The 15,390-nt window shown below is 39.5% G+C and overlaps 1 protein-coding gene across 1 annotated transcript in view; it reads right to left on the bottom strand.

Moving 5' to 3' along the window:
* The window catches only part of SIMC1 (SUMO interacting motifs containing 1), an 82,648-nt gene that overhangs the window by 36,554 nt on the left and 30,704 nt on the right, over positions 1–15,390 (bottom strand). The window contains exons 2-4 of the mRNA XM_047854337.1: positions 9,244–10,734; positions 5,178–5,410; positions 4,364–4,433 (exon numbers count right to left, since the gene is read on the bottom strand). Coding sequence (XP_047710293.1) covers positions 4,364–4,433; positions 5,178–5,410; positions 9,244–10,734 — 1,794 coding nt within the window. The remainder of the gene's footprint in view (positions 1–4,363; positions 4,434–5,177; positions 5,411–9,243; positions 10,735–15,390) is intronic.

Below are 15,390 nucleotides of genomic sequence, written 5' to 3' on the forward strand. Positions count from 1 at the left end.
GGGGTGCCTGGGTGGCTCAGTCAGTTGCGCGTCTGACTTTGGCTCAGGTCATGATCTTGTGGTGTGGGAGTTCAAGCCCCCATGTTGGGCTCTGGGCTGACAGCTCGGAGCCTGGAGCCTGTTTCAGATTCTGTGTCTCCCTCTCTCTCTCTGCCCCTCCCCTGCTCATGCTCTGTCTCTGTCTCAAAAATAAACATTAGAAAAAAAATTAAAAAGAACTATTTTTCCTTTTGATTCTATCAGTTTTTGCCTTGTATCTTGATGGTCTGTCATTAGGTACGTAAATATTTATGATTGTTGTATCTCAGAGTTGTATTGAACCTTTTAATTAATACATAACGTCCTCCTTTGTCTCTTGTAACATTTTCTGACTTATATATTTTGTCTCATATTAGTACAGCCACCTGTGCTCTTTTGGTTACATACTCCTTTGGTTCATGGAATATCTTCTCCCATTCTTTCACTTTGAATCTACTTGTGTCTTTGGATCTAAAGTGTTTTTTTGTAGATAGCATGTAGTTGGATCATGCCAATCTGTGTCTTTTGATTGGAGAGTTTAACCCATTTATATTTACATTTTAAAGTAATTGCTTATAAGGAAAGAGGGTCAGTCAGTAGAGAGTGTGACTTTTTTTTTTTTAATGTTTATTTATTTTTGAAGGAGAGACACAGCATGAGTGGGGTGGGAGCAGAGAGAGACGGAGACACTGAATCAGAAGCAGGCTCCAGGCTCTGAGCTGTCAGCACAGAGCCCAACATAGGGCTCGAACTCATGAGCTGTGAGATCATGACCTGAGCCGAAGTTGGATGCTAAACTGACTATGCCACCCAGGCTCACCCCAGAGAGTGTGACTCTTGATCTCAGGGTTGTAAGTTTGAGCCCCCTGTTGGGTGTAGAGATTACTTAAAAAAAATAATAAAAAGCAATTACTCATAAGGAAGGATGCACTTGTGTCATTATACTGTTTTCTACATGCCTTATAGCTTTTTTGTCCCTCATTTCCTGCATTATTGTCTTTTGTTGTTAGTTGATTTTTTGTAGTGAAATGTTTAAATTCCTTTGTTGCTTCCTTTTGTGTCTCTAGCTATTGTCTTTGTGGTTACCATCATAATTACATTTAATATTCGGAAGTTAAAATACTCTAATTTGAATTTGTACAAGCTTAACTTCAATAACATACAAAAACTGTTCCTTTACAGCTCTGTCCCTTACTATTTTGGTTGTTGATGTCACATAACTACATCTTCATACAAAACAAATTAATAATTCTTTTAAATGCATTAGTGTCTTTCATTACATAGAAAGCAAAATGTGGCGTTTCAAAGTTATAGTAATACTGGCTTTTAGACTAATAATTATGAAACTTGTATTAGTCACTTAACCATATAGAAAACCAAACATTATAAATTGTTGTTACAATCATAGTTTTTGTAATTGTCCATGTATTTACCTTTACTGACATCTTTGTTTCTTTATATGGCTCAAGTTACTGTTCAGTGTTTCATTTTACTCTGCAGGACTCCCTTTAGGCTTTTTTTGCTGGGCAGGGCTAGTGGAAATGAACTCCCTCAGCTTTTGTTTATCTAGGGAGTCTTTATTTCTGCCTCATTTTTGAAAAGCAGCTTTGTTGAACATGGAACTCTTGGCTGAGTTTTATTCTTTAGCACTTTGAATATATTAGCCCACTACCTTCTGGCCTCCAAAATTTCTGATGAGAAATCTGCTGATAATCTTATTGAGACCTTGTATGTGATGTGTTGCTTCTCTCCTGCTGCTCTCCCTCATTTTTGAGGGATGGTTTGGCCAGATATAGTTTGGCCAGATAAGAGCTTTTTTTCCTTCAGCATTTTGAATATATCATCCAACTGCCTTGTGACTTGCAAGATTCTGCTAAAAACCTTGCATGCGGTAAGCCACTTTTTTCTTGCTGTTTTCAAGATTCTGGCTTTAACTTTTGTTAACTTTTGACACTTGATTTAATGTGTCTTGGTGTGGGTCTCTGGTTTAACTTCATTGGAGTTGAACTTTACAAATCTGTATAACCATTTCTTTCCTCAGGTTTGGGGAGTTTGGGGTCATTATTTTCTCAAGTAAGTTCTCTGCCCCTTTCTCTCTTCTTCTGGGGCTCTCATAATACATATATGGCCCACTTAATAATGTCCCATGGTCCCTTAGGCTCTCTTCAATTTTCTTCATTGTATTTTCTTTTTGCTTTTCTGTCTCAATGATTTCAAATGACCTGTCTTCAAGTTCTTTTGCCTGGGCAAGTACGCTGTTGAATCCTTCTAGTGAATTTTTCAATTCAGTTACACTTTTCAGGTCCAGAATATGTTTGATTCTAATAGTTTCTTGTTTAATACTCTCATTTTGTTCACACATAATTTTCATGCTGCAGTTAGTTGTCTATCTCTGCTCTCTGTTAGTTCCTTGTACATTTTTAAGATAGTTCAAAAACACTCTTTTGTCAGGGGGGCACCATTTAAGCATCCAGCTCTTGATTTCAGCTCAGGTCATGATCTCATGGTTGTGAGATCTAGCCCCACGTCAGGCTCTACACTGAGTGTGTGCTTTTATCTGTCTTAATTTCCCAAATGGCTTGCCCTTGTCTCAGGAGCCACAATCTCTTGCTTCCCTGGTACCTGCCTGTGGAACTGCATGCTCCTTGCAGCTCTAACATGTGGCAGTGCTCACCTGTCTTTTCGGCAGCTTCCAAACTATACCACTATTCCCATCAGTGATCTGAGTCGGGTGAGAAAACAACTGTCCCTTGCGCAGCTCCCTAACAAGCCAGGACACTGGCTCAAAGTCCACTTTTTTGTTTCCATCTTGAGGGAGGAGCCGGGGCATGTGAAGTTTCCTTCCAGTTGCACCATGATAAGCAGGGTCGGGGGAGGGGCAGGGGCACACCAAATAACACAAATCTTCCTACTCCTTTCATTGAGCCCCTTCTCGATTATGCATTCTCCTGGGTACTGAGGCTTCTCAACTGATCTCCAGAGTTTTCACAAAAGCATTCTGGTCCGTATGTTTTTCTTAATTTGGCGTCTCCATGGAGAACAATAGCCTGGAGCTTGTTTATCATCTAGGTGATGTTTCCCAGATCATTCTTAAAGCCCTCAATTATTCTGCTCTAATCTGGACTGACTGCTTTGTAGGTCTACTATTCACCATAATTTTAGGAATTCTCTGTATTATTCTCTTGGATTAGATCTAGTGTTCCCTAGATCCTGTTCCACCCTCTTTCTTAATCCCTTCTTCTTCTTTTTTTTTTTTTAACGTTTATTTATTTTTGGGACAGAGAGAGACAGACCATGAACGGGGGAGGGGCAGAGAGAGAGGGAGACACAGAATCGGAAACAGGCTCCAGGCTCTGAGCCATCAGCCCAGAGCCCGACGCGGGGCTCGAACTCACGGACCGTGAGATCGTGACCTGGCTGAAGTCGGACACTTAACCGACTGCGCCACCCAGGCGCCCCAATCCCTTCTTCTTTAGATGCATACCTTTAGGTAACTGAAGAAATGGGTGTGAGGATATTTTTTTAAGTTCCCACATGTCTGGAAATGTCTTTATGTTACACTCATACTTGAATAATAGTTTTGTTGAGTATGGAATTCTAAGCTGAAAATAATTTGTTCCATCCAAGTGCTCTGGGTGAGCAGACAGAATGCTGGCCATTTAGGGATCCCTAAAAGTCAGAATGCAGAAGACTTCTTTTCTGCAGCACCAACTCTATACTAGGTGCCTTTGTTTATGACGGATGTTTCATTTAATGTCTTTAGAAAATAAGTCCTCTGACTTTTTGCCTGAAGGGTAGGTAACCTGATGACTGAACTTTCTGTACTCAAGAATGGAAAGACTGTCAGTTCTATCTGCAAACTTTCAACAGATTTACAGCCCACATCTGACTCTAACCCTCTTGTATATATTGTGTTTCTGAGTTGAAAAGCTCTTTACTCTAAAGGGAGATTTCCTTTCTCCTTGACTGCAGCCACCTCTAGATGTATTACAGCCTATGGCTTTCTCCGCCTAGCTTCACCAGTCAACACTTACATTTCCTTTAGTTCTTCTAGTTTTCATTCAAATCTATTGCCCTTCCCCTTATTTTCATTGCCATGGCTTTATATCTTTCACTATTCATCTACTATTATTTTCAATGGGATCTCAAGAAGGAGAGGGATAAGTGAAGGTACTCAATTTTGAATTATAAGACAGCACATACCATTTCAAAAGGAGTTTTTTGGTGAGGGTGGGAATATAAGGATGGAATAATGGCAAAGACTTTACTACCAGATTTGTCATCACTTTCGTTTCTAGTTAAAACTTCCTATGCAAAAGATACACCCTCATAATTGTTATGTTACCTCTTCCTCCATGACATAAGTGAGCAGCTTCCAGTCCCACTCCACTGTCTTGGCATTAGCTGGATGTAGCCTGAAATTCAAGGGACATCAATTAGAATTCTAGAGGGTATAGTGGAAGGAGGGATGGGATCTGGAAGATGACAGAAACAAAAAAACCTCCTCTTATCCTCACTGCTTTTGTCTATCCTTTGACATGATACCATGTCATCTGACGGGAGTAGAACTTCAGTTTTTTTGCTACCCAGTATTCACTTCTCTTTTGGAAGACATTAGCACCCCAATTTTGCCTTGAAGAAATCAACTCTTTATTGCTATTAGCCCATTAGCTTTACCCTACCAGGATCCCAGCCCATGAAGTATATTGAGCCAATCATGATATTCTATCCCTCAGTTCAGTGATTGGTTCAAAAATGGGCTCATGTCCTATGTTATTGCAATTAAAGCCTACAAGACTAAATTTCAGAACTTTTGTGTGATTATAAAGGAAGTGGGCTTTCTCTCATAAAAGCTGGAGGCTGAGAAGACTACTATGTGGAGCCTCAAGAGAGAAGCAAAGCAGGAAAATGGATCCTGGTAACCATTCTGAACTGAATTAAGTCTTATTCCTAGGCTTCTAGTAAAATGAATAATTAAATTCTCTTTTATCAGCTGTTACAGCTAGTTTGGATTGGGTTTCCCATTAGTCGCAATCCAAATAACACTAATACACTAAGTCACCCTCTCTAATTGGTTAGCTCAATCAAGCTCAGGCAAGAGAAAGATGTGCCCTGAGTCCAGATTCTCTAGGAGATTCACCAACATCAAAGGTTCATACTGTTGAATTTTCATGAGAAGCATATAGGCCTCCTTCAGTACATCCACGGTCTCAGAGCCACTGAGCAGGATTTTCTGGATGATGTGAGCCACAATTTCTCTGGGTGGGTAATGCTGGGGTGACACAAAGTCCATCAAAAACTGCACAGTCCCCAGGGGAAAATTTTCTTCAATGGTGTTTGTTACCATTCTTAGTCTTCGATGAGGAATGGGTTCTAATTTTTGACTTTTACTCTGTAGAGATAAAAATAAACCAATTAGAACAGGTTTCTATAGACATATATACACAGGATCTGAAACAGATTCAAGACAGCAAAATTTTCCATGCATTTGAAAAATTAATAAAAAATGAAAAGACTGAAAAGCCTTATCTAAAAAACTTTCAACGACATGGAAAAAATCCTTATATTAAGTTAAAAAATAAGAATTCAAAGTTCTACATATAATATGATTTCATCTGTGGTAAAAGCACAGAAAAGAAGTACGAGAGTCAAGAGCTAGCCTAAGTAGATTTTGGAGTGAAGGTGGGAAGATAGGGTAGTTGTGATACTATTATCAGATACTTAGATAAAGAGAGGGAGACACAGAATCCCAAGCAGGCTCCAGGTTCTGAGCTGTCAGCACGGAGCCTGATGTGGGGCTCAAACTCACGAACTGTGAGATCATGACCTGAGCTGAAGTCGGACGCTTAACCGATTGAGCCACCCAGGAGGCCCGAAAGATGCTTTAAATATGTTTTATTGTTAAAATAAGATCCCGTTTTATTGATTTACTGTCAACAGTAAATGTTAAGTTGCTTCCCTCCCACCTCCCAAAAGTATGTATATAAAGACTGGGAGAGAATATGTGAAAAGTGGTTTTCTATTATCTGGGGTGCTGGAATTACAGATGTTTTGCCTCTATACGCTCTTCTGTATGTTTCCATAATAGATACATATTACTTTCAGAATCAAAAGGAAAAACATGAAAAAGTTTTCTGACATCAGAATATAATAACAATAATGACGATAATTTTTGAACATTTGACTTATCCTCATCTTAATTCTCACAACCCTACTACTACTATTATTATTCCTATTATATAGATAAGGAAGCTGAGGTTTAGAGAGTAAGGACTTGTTATGTAACAAATGTCAGAAGCTGGTTTCACACATGGGTGGTGTAACCCCAGATCTACCCTCTAAATTCATACTACCTCTCAACAACAAAACCAATAATAATAAATATATTTTTGTTAAAAATCCCCATTAAAATATTTTAAATGCCTATGTATAAAAAGGCAACTGAGCAGCAAGTATTATTTTTAAAATCTGAGAATAAGTATTAAACTTATTATTTTACTTATTATTTTTTTAATTTTACAGAGGGAGGGAGGGAGAGAGAGAGAGAGAGAGAGAGCGCGCGCATGAGTGGGGAAGAGGGGCAGAGAAAGAAAGAGAGAGAAAATCTGTTTAAAAAAATTTTTTTTTCTTAAACATTTATTTATTTTTGAGACAGAGAGAGACAGAGCATGAACGGGGTAGGGTCAGAGAGAAAGGGAGACACAGAATCTGAAACAAGCTCCAGGCTCTGAGGTGTCAGCACAGAGTCCGACGAGGGGCTCGAACTCATAGACCGCGAGATCATGACCTGAGCTGAAGTCGGACCCTTAACCAACTGAGCCACCCAGGCACCGTGAGAAAATCTTAAGCAGGCTCCATGTCCAGTGCGGATCCGATGTGGGGTTTGATCTCATGACCCTGGGATCATGACCTGGGCTAAAATCAAGAGCTGGATGCTCAACTGACTGAGCCACTCAGGCACCCCAAGTATTAAATTTAAAACATCAACCAAAGGTCTGACAGCTTATATATGACAGTAAAACAGTGATGACTAGAATTGTCCTTCCAGAAAATTTTCCGGAGAAGTCTAGTTAGCTTTCCTTATGCCTCAAATCACCTAAGGGTAACCCTTTATCTCACTGATCAGAGACCAATACTGTACATGTCATGTAATGAAAATTAAGAGCCAGAGAAGAGAAGAACAAACAATATTGCTTTTGTGACTATTTCACATGTGAGGCACCTTACCTATATTTGAACCTATATTATGCATTTCTTGCCTACAAATGGGGACATCTACAGCAGATAAAGTTTACAAATTCTTTTGATGCCCATATACTTAAGGGGAACTAAGACTTATAAAGTATTTCTTTAGGCCTTGAAAGGTGGCTTTGTGCTTTATGTATTTACTTTTAGGTCAAACAACTTTATGATATGAGCATTATGACTTATTTTAGAGTAAACAAAGAAAGACTCAGAGGAGTTAAGGCCAAAGGCTGGTAGGCGGCAGGCAGCGTGGGGACTGGCTAAGAAGTTCTGGGGGGAAAACGACCTGGTTGAAGAAGTACTTATTAAAAGCCCAAAAGAAATAATAGGAGAGACCAAAAAGATTTACAGATGGATTCTAGATGGCCGAAGTTCTTTAAGGTAAGAAATAAAGATGAGGAAGAAAAATCCCCTTTGTTTGGCCTAACTGCCATCTTATAATCCAAGCTGTATTTACACAGAAAGGGGATGTGGTGTCCCATTTGCATCTACTGGTGGCCTCGCTACTTTGTGCAGCACTTACAAAGCACTACGGCCTTGACTAAGGAAACACAAACTCTCTCAAGTCCTCCAAATGCTCTTGATAATGGACTGATATATCACCATCCTGAGGCAAACCCACAGGAATAAAGAGAATGAGCTAGGGTAGTTAGGGAGAGTCATTCTGAAAGAGAAGACATAAAACGTATTAGAAGATACAACAACAATTAAAATGAGAGAAAAAAATTCAATCTTCAACGCCAAATCGATGTGAATGCCTGATACAGGCTACATGGGATTCCTGATTGCTCCAAGAATGCACCTTCTGAATTCATGGACTACCTCAAGCCAGTATTTTTTTTTTTTAAGGTTTATATATTTATTTATTGTGAGGGAGAGTGAGCCTGAGCCAGGGAGGGGCAAAAAAAGAGAGAGAGAGAGAGAGAGAGAGAGAGAGAGAGAGAGAGAGAGAGAGAATTCCAAGCAGGCTCCGCATTGTTGGTGAAGAACCTGACTTGGGGTTTGACCTCATGAACCATGAGATCATGACCTGAGCTGAAATCAAGAGTCAGAGGCGTAACCAACTGAGCCACACAGGTGCCCCTCAAGCCAGTCTTCTTAACATTGAGAATATGGTTATGGATGATGAAAAAATAGCTTCATATTGTAAAACCTAGCCACAAACTTTTTCTTACATCTGCTAAGAAAAGCATCTGGTTTAGTTCTCACAGCTTAATAAAGACGAATGGGAAGTAGCATTTCCATTAAAGTCTTTTTTTTTAATGTTTATTTTTGAGAGAGAGAGAGAGAGAGAGAGAGAGAGGAAGTGTGCATGCACTCATGAAGAGGGGAGGGGCAGAGAGAGAAGGAGACAGAGACTCCCAAGCAGGTTCCGCACTGTCAGTGCAGAACCCGATGGGGTGGGAGGGGGGGTCAGACTCGAATTCATGAACTGTGAGATCATAACCTGAGCTGAAATCAAGACTTGGTTGCTTAACTGACTGAGCCAGCCAGGCGCCCCTCCCATTAAAATCTTAAAACTGAATTTCCTCCCCAAAAGTCAGAAAGTAATAATTTTGGAAGCACTGAAGTGTCAAGGGTCTCACTATTTCTGTGATATGGGAGCTGTAATAAGGGCATCAGGAAGGGAAAGGCATAGGAATTGAAGAGAAGCATTTGATGAAGACCTATAATGAGCCAGACACTCTAACAGACACTTTTACATATGTTATGTCATTTAATGATCCTGTGAGGTATGTTTTTATCTCCATTTTACATATAGGAAAGAAGCTAAGGCTCAGAAAGGAAAAGTGACTTCTACAGTGCCAGTTTTTCACTGTGGGGGCGAAATTTGAACCCAGGTCTGACTACACTAGATGGTTCCACAAGTGGAGGAAAGATAAAAATATCAAATTTATACTGGGCCTGTTCTTTCATGCATATTTATGCTAGGCCTATACAAAGGACACCTAATCCCTAGGGGAAGACATATTAGCTCACCTCTCTTGTGTCTTTATCTGGTATTAGTGTCTGGAAGAAGAGGTGATGCACTGGAGGTCGTAAGAAGTACTTCAGTCTATGCAGGCATGGTCTGCTGTATAACCCACCTTGTGGTGTTCGTGCTTGTACCTGGGCAGACTCGGGGTTAGCAGGCTCTGACAGTGATCTCTCTTTTCTAGCTGGTGTTTCTGTAGCAGAGAGCCAAGGAACTTTCTCTAAAGAAGTTTCAAACTGTGGAGACTGTGTACTGGGAGAGGACCTTGGAGAAGATGGAGCTGAGACATCCATAGGGATGTCATGGTTCTGTATATCATTTTGGGGAGGGTCAGGCCAGTCTTGTCGTAAGTGAGGCAAATCTCCAAGTGAGTGTAGCATGTCTCCTGGCAAGCAAGGCATGTCTCCAGCTGAACGGAACATATCTCCTGGGAAGTGTGGGACTTCTCCAGGTGAACGTGGCACGCTTTCTGGTGACTGTGGCGCATCTGCTGGTGACTGTGGCATGTCTGATGGTGACTGTGACATGCTTACTGGTGACTGTGGCACATGTCTTGGTGACCGTGGCACGTCTTCTGGCGACTGTGGTGTGTCTCTTGATGAGTGTGGCACATCTCCCAGTGACTGTGGCATATCCCGTAAGTGTGCCACATCTTGTGGATATGATATGTTTTGAGGTGGGCCTGGTACATCTTGAGGTAGGCCCAGAGAGTCTTGAGGTGGGCACAGTGAGTCTTGAGGTGGGCTGGGTGAGTACTGAGGTCGCCACGATGAGTCTTTAGGTGGGCTTGGCACCTTCTGCTGAGGGCATGGCGTCTCTTGAGGAGGGCATGGAACTTCTTGAGGCGGGTGAGGCAAAGCTTGTAGTTGGCACTGCATGGTTTGTGGTGGGCATGACAAGGCTCGTGGTGGGCACGAGGAGGCTCGTGGTGGACAGGGCGAGGCTCGCAGCGGGCATGGCAAGGCTCGCAGTGGGCATGGCAAGGCTTGTGGTGGGCAAGGCACATCTTGCTGTGGGGTTGGCAAGTGTGCCCTCTGATTGCTGCTGCTACCATTATTGCTTGTTGGGGAATGGGAGTGAACATCTGAAGATAGCTGTAGGCTTGCCAAGAAGCCAAGGTCACCTTTGAATGCAGTTGAGCTGCAATTTGGCTCTGCTGCATAAATAGAGTCCCCACTGACGGATGTAGGAGGTTGTGGACCTTCAAATGCGGTTTCTTCCAAAAGGTCCAAATCCACAGGATCGCTGTTAATGATTCTCCGTGCTGCAGGCCGAGAGCTTCTGTCTACCCGCCCTTCCATCACCTCTTTGCTGGAGAGGCTGGCACATGTCTGAAGACTGGCTGGCTCCTTCTGGGAAGGAGCAACAGGTTCTAGCGTCAAGTCAAGAGTGGCAATAGGTCTATTTTCTTCTTCAGTTCTTGTCAGGTCAATCACACAGAGTCCATTGCGATCCTTTGCCCTTGGTCTGGTTTCTCTGGTTAAGTCAATGAAGTCCTGTTAAAATATGAGAATATAAGTGGTCAAGTAGGGAGCCTTTGCTTTATCTAAGAAGATCTGCATCTGAGCTTTTAAGGATAATCATATTTTACCTTTTCACTTCACTGAAAATTTATACATTTTATATACCATAAGCATTAGTATTTCCTTTGGTCAAAATTTTGCTACTGTCAATCTGTCAATTTCTATACCATCTTAAATTATCCAAATGCCACATGCATATAACTGAGGGCATAGTGGGAAATTTTTTCCGATCCAAGGTAAATAGGGGAGTAGTAGGGAAGATTGCAACCTTAAGTCACAAGGGAAAAAGCAACCTTTGTTTGGAAAAGCAACTTACTTACTTACAACAGAAACTAAAGAAGGTAAGCTAATATAAGAGAATCTACTATGTGCTAAGAACATGTTGAGTGCTTGCACGTATCTTTAACTTTCACAATATCCCTGTCAGGTAGGCCTTATAATCTCCATTACACAGATGGGGAAAATGGAGTTCAGAGGAGTTAGGTCATTACCTAAGGATTATACACATTCAAACCCAGGTCCGTTTCCTTTTTTCTCTGTACAACTTCATTCAATATGTAATTACCTTATAGTCAGATATGTAGAGTAATGCAATAACAGTTATAAAACCAACAGTGTAAGTCTGAGCCCTAACTAGGTTCATTATTGGAAAACCTCCTATCTTTACCTCCATTCCTTGCCAAAATGATTAGGTACTTCATAAACCCTAATGACACCTGCCCATGGTACTAAAATCAATCTCTGTGCCACACACATGTTAAAATATTGTACTCCCTTTCAACTCTCAAAACTGTCTCAGTGTGGATGAAAATTAATAGCCTAATTATCCATCAATCTCATTGATGAATATGAATGCAAATATTCTCTATGAAGTATTAGTAAATCCAGTATTTAAAAAAAAAAGTTCCATTTCTGATCAGAAGGGCTAGCTAGATACTCTGATCAACCAACCTAATAAAAGCGAGAAATTATATACAAATGTAAAAACACGGGAGAGGTTATAACAAGAAAAACTGACCAAAAAGAAAGCCAGTGTACCTATACTAATGTCAGACAAACTAGATTTCAAGGAAAATAGTGTTACTAGAGATAAAGAGGCTACTGTACAATAAAAGACTTATTTCATCAAGATATAATAATTTTAAAACTATATGCCTAATAACAGTCTCCATAAAGCAAAAACAGATACAAGGAGAAAAAGGAATATCCAGTCATTGTAAGAAACTTTTACATGTCTTTCTTGATTGCTAGATTACTCAAACAAAAAAAATTATTATGGATACAAAAGATTTGAACACTTTTTTTAAAGTTTTTATTTTGAGAGACAGAGAGAAAAAGAGAGGGGGTGGGGTGGGGCAGGGAGAGAGAATCCCAAGCAGGCTTTACACTGTCAGTGCAGAGCGTGACGCAGGGCTTGAACTCATGAACTGCGAGATCATGACCTGACCTGAAATCAAGAGTTGGACACTTAACCGACTGAGCCACCCAGGTACACCCCAAGATTTGAACACATTTAGTAAGCTTCATCTGAAGGATTCAGAATAGATAGTCACAATTACACGAAATATTTACAAAAATTGACCACAAACCAGGAGTCAGAGTACATCTTAGTCAATGTCAAAAAGATTATCACTCAGGCCAAAATACTATTAGGCTAGGAAGCAGCACAAAAGAATAACTAGGAAAAACTCCATATAACTGCAAATAGGTCAAAGGAGGAATCACAAATTAGAGAAATTTTAGAACTGAACAATAACAAAAATACCAGTTATTAAAATGTGGCTTGCAGAATCACTATGTAGAAAAAAATGCACACTTACACACTTAATTAGAAAAGTGGAATGGAAGAAAATTAACATGCTAAGCACAAACCTTTTGATAGCAGAAAAAGGAAAAAATACCCCAAAGAAAGCAGAACAGAGGAAATAATAACAAGAGCAGAAATGAACGAAACAGAGAACACAGCAGAGAAGTGCAACAATGTTACAGGTTGTTGTTCTAAAAGATTATTAAAATTGGCAAACATCTGAGAAGAAATTTGAGAACAAAGGCACAAATATAACCAATATTAAGAATGAAAATAGGACAAAATTACAGATGTTTTTAAGATAAAAAAGATTAGAAGATGTTATGAATAATTTTATGTCGAAAAAACTTGGGAACTTGGATGAAACAGATAAATCCCTGGAAAAATAAAGCTTAGCAAAACTGACTCAAGAAACTGGGTGATGGGTACATGGGGGATCATTATACAATTTGCTATATTTTTCATGTTTGAGATTTTCCTTAATGAAAAGACATTTTTAAGTTGACTCAAGAAGAAAGAAAAAAATCAAAATAGTCCTTTAACCAATAAAGAAATAAATCAGTAGTTGAAATTTTTTCCATCAAAAAACTCCAGGTCAAGGTGATTTTAGAAATCACCTGTTTAGTTTTGCTAAAAATTCAAGGAAAAAATTATTCTACTTTTATACAAGTTATTTGAGAGTATCAAAAAATGAAGGGCTACCTCTGACTCCTATTATGACTTAGCATACACTTGATACAAAATCTGAAAGAAGGAAATGTTATAAGTCAATATCACTTGTGTACACAGACATAAAAATTCTAAACAAAACACTATTAAACTAAATCCAGCACAACCGAGATGAGTTTACCTAGGAATCACAGCTAGCTTACATTAAAAAAAAAAAAAAAATCAATTAATATAACTCATCACATAAAGGAGAAAATCATATGATCATGTGAAGAGGCCAAAAAGCATTTGATAACACATTCAACATCCATTCTTAAAAAGAGGGGAAAAAAAACCCCTCAAAGTAGAAATAGAAGAAAACATACTTATCTATTAAAAGTTATTTCCAAAGCACATATAGTAAATGTTACACTGAAACACTGAAAACATTCCCTGTAAAATCAGAAGCACATCAAAGATGCTTACTGTTGCTAATTCTATTCAGCAGTGTACCAATGTTGTATATGCAATGCAGGAAAATATGATATAAAAATTGTAAAAATTAGAAAATAAAACTGTCCTTCATGAATAATATGATTATTTACATGAAAAACTCAAAAGAATCTATAGATAAATATCAGAATAAGAGCATTTATCATGGTTGTTGGATATAAAAATTACATTTTTTAATACTTCAACAACAGTAGCCTCATGTTGTATAACTCCCACATCTCACAACTTCAGGGGAAATCACTCATATTATATTCTATATGAATTATGCCATCTAGGGCAAAATTCTAGGCAATCCATACAATATCAACACAAAAAACATATACATGTATATGAATGTGTTTGTATATATTTGTATACACATGCATGTGCACATATGCACACACACACTACAGGTGGTAGTTATTTTTTAAAACATTTGTTTACTTATTTTGGGAGAGAGCGTGCATGCAAGCAGGAGAGGGGAAGAGAGGGAGAGAGAAAATCCCAAGCAGGCTCCATACTCAGTACAGAGCCCGATGCAGGGCTTGATTCCACAACCATGAAATCAGAACCTAAGCTGAAATCAAGAGTCTGACACTTAACTGACTGAGCCACCCAGATGACCCCCCCCCTTTAAAAAAAAAAAGTTTGTTTACTTATTATGTGGTAGTTATTTTTGTGGGTTGCCGAACATTTCCATGATACATGGTAGACTGTAGTTCCTGAATCCCATGACTAGGTGGAGTCATGTGATTAATTCTGCCCAATAAATTATGAGGGGAAGTAACATGTATTACTCCTGGGCTGGGCCTTTTTGGATGCAGACGCTCCAAAGGTTTCTTTTCCTTCTGATGTGTCTGTCTCATGGCCATGTTCAAGATAATGGCAACTCTGTCAGCCTGTGTCTCCACAGGACTATGATATGCAGACATCCCTCCTCCTCTACCCCACCTGCAATGGGCATGTAGTAGTGTGAATGGAATAAACCTTGTTTTAAGCCACAGTATAACATAGCTTATCCTGACAAACACAGTACCTGGGAACAAATTTAACTAGAGATGTGCAAGACCTGTGCAAAAAAATATTATGGAAGCATACTGAAGAACATGAACATAAGCCTAAATAAATGAAAGTATATACCATTGCCCATGAATTAGAAGACGCAATGTAATAAATATGCCATTCTCCCCAAACTGACATACAAATTCAGTACCATCTCAATGTCTAAGCAGGTTTTACTGAGGAACTTAGAAGTTAACTCTAAAATTTGAAAGGAAAGGGGCGCCTGGGTGGCTCAGTTGGTTGAGCATCCGACTTTGGCTCAGGTCATGATCTCACAGTTCGTGAGTTTGAGCCCTGCATAGGGCTCTGTGCTGACAGCTCAGAGCCTAGAGCCTGCTTCAGATTCTGTGTCTCCCTCTCTCTCTGCCCCACCCCTGCTTGTGCTCTCTGTCTTTCAAAAATGAATAAACATTAAAAAATTTAAAAATAATAAAATAAAATAAAATTTGAAAGGAAAAACAAAAGACCAAGAATAGCCAAGACAATTCTGAAGAAGACAGTGTGCTATTGGCACTAGTCAAACAGATAAATGGACAGAAGAGCAAGTTTACAAACAGACCCATACATTTAGAAAAATTTGATTTATGTCAGAGGTGGTATTAAAGATTATGAAGAATGGG

This window comes from Prionailurus viverrinus, chromosome A1 (genome assembly GCF_022837055.1).
Source record: "Prionailurus viverrinus isolate Anna chromosome A1, UM_Priviv_1.0, whole genome shotgun sequence".
NCBI classification, from domain to species: Eukaryota; Metazoa; Chordata; class Mammalia; order Carnivora; family Felidae; genus Prionailurus; species Prionailurus viverrinus.